The sequence below is a fragment of the Schistocerca cancellata genome, chromosome 1, assembly GCF_023864275.1.
Source record: "Schistocerca cancellata isolate TAMUIC-IGC-003103 chromosome 1, iqSchCanc2.1, whole genome shotgun sequence".
Lineage (NCBI taxonomy): Eukaryota > Metazoa > Arthropoda > Insecta > Orthoptera > Acrididae > Schistocerca > Schistocerca cancellata.
The window spans coordinates 877322966-877336837 of record NC_064626.1 but is presented as its reverse complement, the minus strand read 5'-3'; the positions used below and the strand labels follow the sequence as shown (position 1 = coordinate 877336837).

At 36.7% G+C, this 13872-nt stretch overlaps 2 protein-coding genes across 4 annotated transcripts in view; one reads left to right on the top strand and one right to left on the bottom strand.

Annotated features, from left to right (window-relative positions):
• The window catches only part of LOC126190282 (cell division cycle and apoptosis regulator protein 1-like), a 253430-nt gene extending 245161 nt beyond the window's left edge, over positions 1–8269 (bottom strand). Inside the window, exons 1-2 of one of the 3 annotated variants that reach the window (XM_049931010.1) lie at positions 8155–8269; positions 2459–2525 (exon numbers count right to left, since the gene is read on the bottom strand). In XM_049931010.1, coding sequence (XP_049786967.1) covers positions 2459–2510 — 52 coding nt within the window. In that variant the 5' untranslated portion in view covers positions 2511–2525; positions 8155–8269. Of the gene's footprint in view, positions 1–2458; positions 2526–7832; positions 7884–7961; positions 7980–8154 lie in introns of those variants that run through there. The other 2 variants (XM_049931011.1, XM_049931009.1) reach the window with 2 other exon arrangements.
• Positions 8270–8808: 539 nt separating this feature from the next.
• LOC126190266 (peptidyl-prolyl cis-trans isomerase) lies at positions 8809–11167 on the top strand. The gene is made up of 4 exons (XM_049931008.1): positions 8809–8999; positions 10133–10349; positions 10422–10558; positions 10645–11167. The coding sequence occupies exons 1-4, from the start codon at positions 8811–8813 to the stop codon at positions 10714–10716; spliced, it is 615 nt and encodes a 204-aa protein (XP_049786965.1). The 5' UTR covers positions 8809–8810; the 3' UTR covers positions 10717–11167.
• The last annotated feature ends 2705 nt before the right edge of the window (positions 11168–13872 follow it).

Below are 13872 nucleotides of genomic sequence, written 5' to 3'. Positions count from 1 at the left end.
CCCACACACTGAGTGTCATTTGTAGTTTCACATATTTGTTGTAATGAATGTACACCAAATAAATCTGAGGATATAAAGCCTCAACAATTTTTTATAATTTATTCGATCATATAAACTGAAGGTGGAGGGGGGAGGGGGGGAGGGGGGAGGGGGAGGAGAAACAAAAGGAAAGGAAAGAACTAACGATATCAGTTGCATCAGCATTTCATGCAGAATCGGTGGTGAAGAGTGAAAATGTTTGTCAGACTGGGATTTGAAAGCAGGATCTCCTGCTTACTAGGCAGTTGCGTTAACCAGTGCATCATCCGCATACATTGTTAACTGTAATTGTACAATCTATCTCGGCATGCTTCTCAGCCGACCCACATTCCCACCTAGTGCCATCTATCCACAGTCGCTGTTCATGTCCTCTGTGGTTGCTACTTTGAGATTCACACAGAAGGTCGGATGTATCTGTGCATCCACACTGAAGGTGATTAAGTCACTGCCCATCGAGGTGAATCAATTATACGAACGCTTCATACAACTGATTCGCCTCAATGGGCAATGAATCCACCACCTACAGTGCGGATGCACAATTACAGCCAACCTCCTGCGGGAATCTCATAGTAGCAACCACTGAGGACCCATACAGGGACAGTTGATAGGTGGCACTAGGTGGAAATGTGGGTCAGCTGAGAGGCATACCAAGATAGTTCATACAAGCACAACAAACATTATATTCTGGTGGCGAAGAGGTTAATGCAAATGCCTTGTAAGCAGAAGATCCCAAGTTCAAATCCCAGCCCGGCACTTCACTCATCATTGCTGATTCCGCATAAAGTCCCGATGCAACTTTTATAATTAGTTTCTTCCCTTTCCTTTCTCCCCCCTCCATCTTCTATTTATATAATGTGTATCACAACTAGGGATTCTTGTTTACTGGCTGTTCTTTTGAACCTGTCTAAAAGAACATCCACCAAGCTATCCTGGAGTGTTGATGTGTGACTGCAGAGCTTAATCAGATTTCAGAAATGCAAGTAAGTGGTTGTTAAGGAGTTTCAGAGGGAGCATTAGGCAATGGGGGCTGAAACAGAGGAAATGAATACAACAGATGACACCTGGGTAGCTTTGAGAGATGAAATACAGAAAGCAGCAGAGTAAAAATCCCCGGATAACACTGGAAAATTCAGTTTAATTGGAGAAAGGAGAAAATATTAAAACATATCCAATGAAGCAGATGAAAAAGAATTGAGACATCTTAAAAGGGGGAGACTGACAGAAAGTGTGAAATGGTTAAGCAGGAATGGGGATCTTTGAAGGAAAGAGAAGCAGCTGTATGAGTATCAACAGCTCAGATGGCAAGCCAGTAGTAAGCAAGGAAGGGAAAGCTAAGAGATGGAAAGAATATACAGCAGGTCAATTTAAGGGAAACAAACCATAGGACAATATTACAGAAGGAGAAGAGGAAGTAGCTGAAGATGGGGTGACAGCAAAAAAAGCATTTCTGACAAGGAGGAATTTGTTCACATTTAATATCAATTAAAGTGTCAGGAAGTCTTTTCTGAAAGTATTTGTCTGGAGTGTCATCTCATACGCAAGCAAAATGTGAACAATAAGCAGTTCAGACAAAAAGAGCATAGAAGCTGAAATGGGATGCTCTAGAGGAAAGAAGTTCAGATGCGCAGATCAAATAACAAATATGGAGGTATGAAGATGAACTTAGGAAAACACAAATTTATGGCACAACTTGACCTAAAGGAGGGATCAAATGGTAAGACACATCCTGGAGTGTGAAGTGTTAAGGAAATATCACTTACGTAATGGAAGTTAAGTGTGGAGGGCAAAAACTGTATTGCGCATTAAACAAGTCTTCATACTGAGGACCGCTGCCACCAACTCTCTCTCTCTCTCTCTCTCTCTCTCTCTCTCTCTCTCTCTCTCTCTGGTGTGTGTGTGTGTGTGTGTGTGTGTGTGTGTGTGTGTGTGTGTGTGTGTGTGTGGGAGGGAAAGTTATTTTTAGAATAATTATAATAAACTTATAATAAATGAAAAGCACCAGTTTGCTTTTGTTCTTTTATTATAATGTTGTTCTACCAAGAAGTGACGGAAGATTCTGTTGAATTATAAACTTCTTTATATGTGTCTCCAGCCCTAAATGTCAATCCCGATCAAATTCATGTAGCATTATTATCTGCACAAATTAGTTGTCATACATGGTATCATTTGGCACAATTATACATTTTGAACATGTAATGTTACTATAAAATTACATTGTTCAATGTATAAATGCAAATGTTGACCCAGTTTCAACTATGAACATATGAGACTAGCAATGTTTTACCATTAAGTGAATGTAGAACTACAGAATAGCATCAACTTCACAATGAAAAGTTTTACATTACTTTTATGGAAAAAAATCTTACATATTTCTGTATGAAGTCAGTAATACAGAAGAGCAACAGATAAAGTGCCTTACCTGTAGTCCTCACCCATGGAGGGTTTTTTGTGGTTTGTCCAAACTGCGACATTTCAAACGTCTGTTCCTGAAAAATAAAAATAAAAAATTACAGACATAAGCAGTGATAATAAAAAAAAATGTGCTTCACTTGTGTAAATCACAACACAGAGAAATTATTTATTTAAAGAGACCTTTGTACATTGAACAATATCAGTTTTACATATAAATGTTTAGGAAATACACTGCCCCCTACCTCCTCAATTTCTAAGTAAGTCAGGACCAAAAGGTCATACATCTTACATCATCATCATCATCATCATCATCATTATTGTAATTGCATCATCAGCATATTTCTGTACAAGATTTTGTATTTTCACAGTTCCAATGACATGATGAACCAGTTAAAGGTAGCGAGGACAATCAATTACTAGTGTGGCTGAATTGTTTCCCCTCACACAGGTGCTTTATTTTTCACACCTCATTGCTCAAGGTAAGGCTTTTATTATGCAGTGAGCTACAAATACATTCTGCAAATAAGACCAATATTTGCTCATTCCTGGTGACTGACAATTCCAAACAATGGATCTGCAGGGTAGCATCAGACGCAACTGAAATGATGACTATATGTTTATGATTTAATGTCTCATATCCTTTTGGATGACACCATTATCCAGTAACTGTGACAACTTCAAGTGTCAATAAATGGAGTGTCACACTTTAATGTGTCACTGACAATAAGGTATCTGGAGACAGAGTAGAAACTTAGATTGAAGAAGAATTGGGAGCGAGGAGGAAGAAAATAAGTTCCATTGTACAGGCAGCAACACTACATTTACATCAGTTCATAAAGGTGAACCACGGAAAACTTAAATCAGGCCAGTTGGGTGGGATCTGAACCCTACAACTCCAAACTTCAGTCTCTTACAGTAATTTATTTATGATTTGTGGTGGGGACATGCTCTTGGCCTTCTATTCATCAGTTATTCACAGTTTCTACCAATTTATAATTTGTACCCACCCTTTCCACTCATTTATATTTATCTCTAGAATTTACAGCTAAGGGTTGCAGATACAAAAATTTTAATATACTTTTCTTTCCAGTTAGTAGGATTTATGATTTTATCATTTCTCAACATTGTCACATTTGTGGTTCTGAGGAACTATACTTCTGTTGCTTGGATTCTAATTTTCAGCAGACTGGCACAAAATAATATCTAGCCCTCAAATGGGCACACCTACATATGAAGTCCACCTATCATAAATAACGTTTTGTATCATTCCACTGTCAGTTTACAATTGCAAGTCCATACCTATTCGTTCATTACTGCTTCAGCTAATACAAGTTATGTTGACTTATACCCACGTGAGCAACAGTAACATACCATAAACAGTGTACTTAAGAGAGACAAAAATTGTGATCTGTGTGAGAAAATGACCCAGATTCTGAGCTAGCAGCACAATCCCACAGTGAGGCTGTTATCTACAAGATTATTAGTAATCAAATAAGCAGTTGGCATGGATCTGGTGCGATTGCACTGTTTAGTACTTTGAGTGGGTCATGGGGGACAGTGGGAGGGGGAAGAACATTTGTACATGGCAACAGAGTGATACAATGAAATTTTATTTTATTATTGTTTAGTTAAACAGTAGTTTAGCTCATAGGTTCCTTTTTTTCACTGTGTAACTTTTTTTTTTTGTCATGTGACTAGGGCCTCCCGTCGGGTAGACCGTTCGCCAGATGCAAGTCTTTCGACCTCACGCCACTTCGGCGACTTGCATGTCAATGGAGATGAAATGATGATTAGGACAACACAACAGCCAGTCCCTGAGCGGAGAAAATCTCCGACCCAGTCGGAAATCGAACCTGGGCCCTTAGGATTGACATTCTGTCGCCCTGACTGCTCAGCTACTGGTGGAGGACATTGTGTAATTAAACTAGCATTTAACTTCAATTCTGTTAATACATTTATATTGACAAAATAAAGGCAGGTATTCATTTCATTTGTACAGAGTACGCCATAAGCCTGCTAGTGTTGTACATCCACTCGATGGTTAATGAATTTTTGAATGTTTTTAGCATTCAGGGTTTACTCCCTTAAAACAAAAGTGGTAATACACACTGATTACTCTCTCTCCTTTTAGATCCATTGGAAAATCTGTTATGAAAACCCTTCCCTAAAGACAAAAACTCAGCAACTGATTCCATGGCAGCACTATTTATTATCACTATTTCCTTTGAGATACGTTGTTTTTACATATTCCAGAATTTGTTTAATTGATTTTCAAGCGTAGTTCCACACTTATTGTACTGTGTTATTCCATTCATGGTGAAGTTTATCTGCACCAGAGACAAAAACAGTACAAAGTCATAAACTCAACAAATGTGATTCAGATACATTTCATTAGCAGGTGTTCGATCTTTGTTGAAGGACCTGGAAACTTCCTTTAGGATTACCAAGTAAGATTTTGGCAGTACGTCGACTTATTACCTGACTCCTCTTTTTGTTCTGAATTACTCACTGTCCTGGTGAACCATCACAGAAGTTGTACTGCTGACTTATATATTTATTTCTCAAGAGCTGTCAACATAAGTTTAGCTGGAACTGAGTCAAAATCTTTCTCAAAATCTGAAAATCCCAGATAAATTTGTAATTCATACTCCTCCTACAATTATGTCTACAGTACATCTTGCAAATGGCTCACTGTACTACATTCATTTCTAGAGCAAGTTACTTCCTGCCTTTTTTAAAAAAAAATCTCGTATGTTTTCTAAGTGGCGGATGATAAATTTAGTGAATACCTCGTACATTTGTTGACGACAGAGTAAGTTTTGCTTTATTAATACTCACAGCCGCTAATTAAGGTATTTGAACTAACTTACCATGCCATTACCATGCCACTTTTTAGTGGTTATTTCAAGTTTATCTGGAATTAATAAGTAGATCCATAGAAAATGATTTCTTTCATTGGATAAGAAATTATATTCAGTTACAAAACTTTTCTATAAAGTTTTTGCAGAAAGTTTTAAGTGTTTTGGTACAATTAATATGAGACTCAAGACTAGATATGACAGTGACATAGAACTGCTGACGTGCAGTGACCTATTCTTCTTCTCCTTATTCTTAAAGTGGCAAACTCCATCCATAGAGTGGCTCTGCCATAAATTTATTCACAGTTTTTAACTTTCTGGCAGATTAAAACTGTGTAAAATTTGGGGAAACCATACTCCACATGTTACCTGGTTGTTACGCAGCCAAACATTACTGAAGGCCAAAAACAAGCACTCACTGGGCTACACCAATTAGGTGCCATTATTTTATTTTTTATAAATTAGAGACAAATTTGAAATTAAGGCAAGAACTGATAACATGTGCCCTGAAGTAATTAGGAATATGGTACCAAAACCAACACTAAATGGAATTAGAGATGATATCAATTAACTGCCATACACAAGTTTGGCAAGACACTTGGGAAAGTGTTATGACATAACATTCATTTAATCATGAAAAACAAGTATTCTACGGATGTCTCACGCTCTCCTGTCAATATTTTTCACGATAATGGAGATACTTAAATAAACTCCACCATCATACAAGGCGACACTAATGTTCAGAAGTAGGCCTATTATATTTTTAGATGGGAAGCAGTACTGTATTGATACTGCTGCTTGTTACTGTGTAGTATGCATTAAATGGGGGATGGCAAAGGAGCAATATGATGTCTCATAACATTAACGCCTCCTCATTGTATTTTTCTCCATAAAATAGTACCTCTGATGTCTTTCCATGGTACTTTTCAACTGTCCTTACAAGAGCAAACAAACACATAAAAATGGCCAAAATACTTTGCACGAGAAGGAAGGAAGGTTATAGCTTAATTTTCAATTTGACTTTTCAGTTGCAGACAGATGAAATAAATTAGCAATGGCTAAGAAGAAATCATTACTATTAAAATAGCGAACAACAGCATAAGAAAATCGCATAGGAAGTGTGCAAATAACCTCAGCTACAATTGTCAACATGCATGCTTTCCATAATTAATTAATTTGTAAGAACCCATGCACGACAACCGTGGATCTTAAGAACTCTGTAAAATCATGTTTTTTGCAGTTTTAAAGATATAGATGATCATTAAAACTACAGTTCAGAGCATTAAAAATAGAAAAGATATTTCATATTATGTCTGGATCTAAAATACTGGGCTGTACACAATGTTTCAAGTGGCACAATGTCTTAAAATGACTTAGCCAAGCACAGGTCAGCATCAACGATGAATGGTGGATTCTATTAGCTACTGATAATTATTTTGTCTTGTTTTACTGACTTACCATGGATTAATCACAGAAAAATCATATTAAAATAAAAAATTAAAAGGTATGACATACCAAAATTGCAACCTTTGTTTTACATGTGTCGTAATACTGCAAAACACAATATAGTGTTATTTAATAACACTTAACAGTGATGCAATGAACAAGGTAAAGTAAAAGTATGCAGTGGAAGTAAGGATGATGGCAGAAAGAAGTGACTGAATTAAAACTCATACGATTTAAGACTGACAAACTTCATTATGGGTTCCCCTCGATCGTTACAGGATTCCTCCAAAAGCTAGTGAAATTTCTGTTCTTTTTTTGTGTGCCTATCTTCGATACAATGCCTTTACCATTCGGTGAAAGGTTTGTTCCTGCAAGATTATTTACTGCAAGCACTGACTGACAAATGGGAGAGGTAGTAGAGCCCTTCTACACTTACAGAGTTCAAGAATGATGACAATTGTGGACAGGTATAATTGAATGTAATAACAAATAACTTATAATGACAAGCAAATTTTGCATCTTTAACTTTCCATGTATCTGTCCAATTGCACACTAGTGAACAAGTGATTCACCAATGGGCCTACAAAAATGATTGGAGGTTACTACCTTGGGCACAGAGTGAGTCATTCTACTTATTCATGATTTTATTTAGTCTGATACGATACATTGTAAAATGCAAGGGATAGATATTGTGCTCTGCACTTAAATATTCCAATCAAAATGGATCTAACAAAATAATAAAATGAATAGGAATTGCCTCCGGTAGACCACATTGTCAAACTATGCAAAGACTGCCAATACACAAGATGAAGTCAGTGGATGCCTTTCTAAGTTGTCAATATTTAACATTCCGAACCTGTAGCCTAACATTTCATTCCAATAACGCACTAAATATTTTACGCTTTCAGTCTCTGATGATTAAACTATCTTTGTATCTTTTATCCCCTGACACCAATTACATTTGGACAAGTTAAATGACAGATTGGTTGCTAGAGCATTCCATGTTTTCCCGCTTTGTAGTTTTAAACTGTAAGGTTGACGTTTCTATAAAGAAGTCCACTACTGAAAAACATTTACCAAGCAACAATATGCGCTGTCAAGTACTAGAACCATAGGAGAGCGTCTGCTGCATTTCGCTGATTATAGATGCGTGTTTGTGCAAACAACTTTTTGAACAAGAGACAACATAGGAATAGAATTCGCTACCTAATATTTCAAAATAATATACATATGGAATTATTTGTAGTTGAACTTTCGCATTTCTCTCTAATCCGCCTACACAATACCCATCGTTTATAACAGTATGAAGTCATACTTCGTCAGCACTAACAACAACATCAACAACAAGGATATTTACAAAATAAGCAGCAAAACTAACTGCAGTAATAGCCAGTCTTACCAATGCGAATCTTTAATTCCTTAAAAAAAATCTGCCTAAGTTAAATTCTTCTCGTAATTAATTTTCAGCCATCAACATACACGGAAACACAGGCGCTGATTTGGGCAGTCATGACAGAATCATAGCTTGATACTCCTTAATTTTATGTATAAATTATATAATGGTAAATATACATTAGAACATAGAAAATATAAGGAAACCGTACGTTTATTGATAATCTATATGACTTAGAACGGAAAAGTGACGAGACGTATGATTATATTTTGAATCACGTAGTGCAGATGACTATACGCATGCGTGTGAATACAAGTATCATTAATTAAAAAAAAAACCATGGATAATTCTGAAAAATAACTGGAGTTGCCATAAACATTCAGCCGAAATAACAGCTGTTTCAACTATTAATTTATGATATAACGCATAAAAACGCCCCAATTTCCATTTATGTGATTCCGCTATGTACGCTACTAGTCATCATGTTCATCCGCACAAGGAAATAGTACATATATTTATCGATGAACACGACTATGTATACTGTCTTATAAAATTAATTAATCTGTTTCCTTGTAAAATTATTTTTTGAAAAATATTTGGTGTGTCATTTACGATAGTATTGTGTTCCCTAGAACTACTTCGTCAACAGTCAGTACGTAGTTATGGCTCTCGCAGTGTTGAACTTATGCCGCCAATCCGGCTCCTCTTTGCAGAGAATCGGTGGCAGTCGAGGTTTGCAGTTGAGCTTAAGCAGTAACGTAACTCGTTATTTTGCTACGAAAATGAGCCGTCCGAAAGTTTTCTTCGATATGGCTGCTGATGGCCAGACCATTGGACGAATTGTGATTGAGGTATGTTTCCAGTAGATTTAATTTTCTTTTATAGTAGTATCTCGTTCCAGGCATTTCTCCATTGCAGCGTGGTTTAGTAGGTTGCCGGCATGTCGCGTGGAAATGCTGCTTTGTGAAATGTATCGTGAATATAAAGTCTTCTGGGTCGTGTGGGAGATTTTTACCGTGAAAATCCTAATCAATATTTATCTAAGCCAAAGAATTTTTTTTCTTCTCTTCGTGAACGTATTTCAAGGTCGGTGGAAATAATGTATTATTCAACTTTTACTGTTACCAAAATTTAAATTTCGTTTTAGACATTTTTCAATATTAGGTGTGTATAAAAGTAGCCCCCTGTGCATAAAAAGTAATTGCAGTAATAATTAGCATGATTTGGCTATCTTTTAGGTAATGGGTGGATCATAATAGGTCAGCGATAAAAAAAGTTAAAAAATAGGAATTAATAAAAAAAAGTAAATACTTTTTGCTCGTAGGCCAGCCCACGTGCGTCAGCGGTAAACTTGTTTGTGGCTATATGTAATAGGAACGCGGAAAAAGGAAAGCGGAATATTCAGAGCTGAGTGAAATGTTGCCTTCCTGTTTAGCAAGTATGTGCAGAGCTGTTGCATTCCAGTCAAATCTACAGCAACTGTTTAACGTGTTAACGAGACACGTGATAGATAATTGGAAGGTTGCCACCAAATTCCAGCATCGGGTGGGACAGCCGGAAGAGAAATTAAAGGGGTGCTGGTGATTCGACAACGTCCTCGAATAATGTTTATGTAAATGTGGTGTTAAAGTCTAACGAAAGGTAAAGTGGGAAAATTTTGCTGGATTTATTGGAACTGTTAATGTAGGAAGTGCACGTGTAGGATTGACCGTTAGTTTGCAGAATCTGACACAGCCCGGCCAGATGATAGTGCTTATTTCGGTTACGTGCGTAGTAATTTGGTATCTTGTAGTGAAAATTATAGAACCGAAGTCGGCATTTTGTTGATTTGTGAAATATTAAGTTGACAGTGGGTGGTTCCGCCAATCGTGACTAAGTAGTAATTTGAGCGCAAGTAGTTGGTGTAAAATGTCAAATCTGCAGTATACAGCACACATTTGCTGTAGCATATTTTTTATTTCTGAAACTATTAAACTTTTTACAGCTACGTGCGGACGTAGTGCCTAAGACTGCTGAGAATTTTAGGGCTCTTTGCACTGGAGAAAAAGGATTTGGATATAAGGGCAGCACATTTCACAGAGTTATCCCAAATTTCATGTGCCAAGGAGGTGACTTTACAAACCATAACGGCACTGGTGGAAAATCTATTTATGGCAATAAATTTGAAGATGAAAACTTCACACTAAAACATACTGGACCAGGTAGAGTAATTAAAATTTAATGTCTATCAATATGTTTTTAGTGTGTGGATACTAACAATCTGTCTTCTCTAGGAATTCTATCAATGGCTAATGCTGGCCCCAATACAAATGGCAGCCAGTTTTTCATAACGACAGCAAAGACTAGTTGGCTGGACAATAGACATGTTGTATTTGGATCAGTCGTTGAAGGCATGGATGTAGTTAAAAAGGTAAATTGATGATGCAAAATACATACCTATAGCCTACTTAAGTTATCAAACATTTTGCAAGTCTTGAAAACCAAATTTCTTTTCAGATTGAATCCTTTGGCTCTCAAAGTGGCAAAACAAGCAAGAAGATTGTAGTCAATGACTGTGGTCAACTTTAAGTATGTTGTCTTCTATGCAGAACATTTCTTTTACCTGCTGCATTTTGAGAAAGAAAACTGGTACTTTATACAAGCTCATTTAATATCCTGGAAAGACTAATACTGTTGAACTGCAGCATTGTGTTCAAATTCGAATTCATGGAAGACACGTTTTGTCTTATCATTCCAGTAACCTGTTTTAGATGAAATGCCACAACTGTTTCAGTATCGAGCTAATGTTTTTGACAGTTGGAAGTTAGAATGTTGTAGATAGTTGTGCAATGTGAACTTAGCTTCTGTCAGGTTCAAACAGTTGAATCTCATCTAATAGGCATTTATGTAATCTGTGAAGAACTTTCATTTGACTTCGCATTCCTTGAATTGTTTGTTCATTGCTCCAAAAGTTCATATTGCTTTTTTTCTGTAATGTTCTTGTCACTAGTTCAGGTGAATAAATAATATACAATAACAATCATGTCAAATCCTTTTGCAGCAATTCTGTGACATAATCAAATAGTAATTACCTTTGATCATTAAAATGTGTCCCTTTTAATGTCTTAAGATTACTGAGATGTAAATGGTGTCTAATACATTTGACCTGTTGGCTTCAGGGATTTTCACCTGCCTTGAGGTGAATGGGTATGTTGTCCTCGTCATTTCATTATCATTCACGAAAGTGGCAAGATTGGACTGAGCGAAGGTTGGGAATTTGTACGGGCGCTGATAACCGTGCTGTTCAGTGCCCCACAAACAGAACATCCTCTAATACATTTGATATCTTAATGTGCAGAGCAGGGATGTTTGTGAAACATACTTCATTTTGAACTCATAGTAATGGTAATTACATCAGAACTGCCATGAAATCATGTTCTAAAAGGTAACAAAAATCAGAACAAAGAGAAGAGTTACTTAATTTTCATGGTGGATGTATAGTGAATAATATGCAGTGAAATTTGTTGTGCGTATGACGCTAAGTTACACAATAAGTAACTCAGGTGCAGATGTTGGCAACACTTGTGTGTGATAAAGAGCAAATGTTAAAACTGACCTTGATGCATCTCCTTAGCCCAATGTCTTTTTTTTTAAAAATTGAGAAACATTGATTCACAATTTAGCTGTTCTACCATCATAGATTTTGCTGATGGCTCTGTGTAAAGTTTCACTGTTTATCTGACACAGAATCATTTTTATAGGAATCAGGCATGTTATTCTGCTAGTGTTTTTGTCTTCACTTTAATTGGCTGCACTGAATGTCAAGTTTCCAGTCTAACATTTTTTGTCTTGGGACAAGCAGGATTTAAGTTTGCTGTTATACCATAGCTGGACAAGGAAATGATACCCTAGTGAGCTCTGGAAAAATGTGTATGTGCATACACACAAATTTAATTTTGTGATGCCTTTAAGATCTCATTAGCATACATCTCAGCAGGTAGTAGCTAAAGTTATTCAGTATATTAAATTGAAAGATAAAGCGCTTGAAATTATACAAGAAGGGTAGTTCTTAACAATTTGCTGTGGGCAGAGAGGCAGTGATAGTGTAATGAATGACCCAGGTAATTTTCTGCTGCCACAAATAAACTGAAGTTAGTGTAATGGTTAACAAATACATTTAGTCTTACCAATGCTCAGTTAGATTCCTGTAGATTATTTTTGTCAGGCAATCATAACCATGAATTAAAATGAATATGTACTAATCACACAGGTATAACATGTGCCAAATACAGTAAAGTGAAGCATAATCTTTTGTATGTATGATCGTTATATTAAGCTATATATTGCTCTGTATTTCATCGGATCGGAACTACATTACTTCTCTTAATTGTACAATACTGTGATCCAGCTGCAGATCACTGCCAACATACATGCTTGACACCCTTCTCCAAAGAATTTGCATCCTTTGTCATAGGAACTAAGTGTGTGTAGAGTTCATTGTAGTAAATGACATTAAATGGTAAAATGAGGAATACTTAACATAAAGATTTTGATAGTATGGAGTAGGGTTGGTGGTTTAAATTGTTCTCATGATCATTCAACACTAGTGTTGAAATTTAATGAATTGTAGCACTGAAGTGTTGTTTTGACCCCGCTTGTAATTTCTGGGTTTGCCAAAGACATTGGGAATTACTTTTGTAGGAATAAAAGGTTGCCACAAATTGTGGGAATCAAAATTTCAAATGTCGGGGAAATATGAAAAACACTCGAAAATCTGTTTTGTCAGTAGACGAAATGGTTTGTCTACTGAGATGACGTGCATTGTAGCTGATAGGGCAGCTGAGAATGTCCTGCTTCCTTAGTCACTCATTCTTACTGCTTCTCCTCTTCCTACCATTCCCCTTGCTTGCAGTCAGTGCTACCACCACTTCTTGCCACTAGCCAAGCAGCTTCGGATCTAGTCTCATCTGCCTGCAGGCGAGGTCTGTTTGTGTTTGGCAGCAGATATTCGTGGTTTATCCAAGGACCTGGGACTGCAGTGCTCCTCGGCAGGTAGAGACCACGGGTTATGGATTTCGGGAATATACTGTCTCGTCGCAAGTACATCATACAGTGTGCCACATTTTATAGATATTTATCTTAGTACATTTTGGCACTTTGAAAGTAATTTATATACTAGAAATTATGGATGATAAGAAAATGGTGGCAGTCGCTGGCTGTTTGTACTCTTATGTACTCAAATATTTCTTGAAAGAAAATTCACACAGTACCTGTGAAATAAGATATAACACAGTGACTAATAACTGACATTAATGAACATAGTAGAAGCAACATTTTATTGATCACCTGTAGTGTAGGTTTACACAAGTCTTCTCTGCCTTGCACAATTCTTTCGGTACATTTTGTGAGGTTATTCCTGAAGTCAGTGAAGGTACTTTAAATCTGTCTTGTGACTTCAAAGCAATGTGTGTTTTTGTCACAATGTTTCATTTTGTTGAAATCTAAGTGGTCTTAACAAAACACGTACACCATTTTGGCTTCCTTTATCCATTTAAAAAGAGTTACAAAAGATGGTGATAGGATTTTTGCTCACAAGGGAAGAATTATGGAAGTAACTTATGTCTTTACTTATGCTTCAGATCTAAAAATGTCAGGAAAAAATGCTAAAATTTGTCTGGAAATCAGGGAATCTCACTTAGGGAAACTTCTGGTAACCCTGGAATATCATTTTTATACAATTGAGCT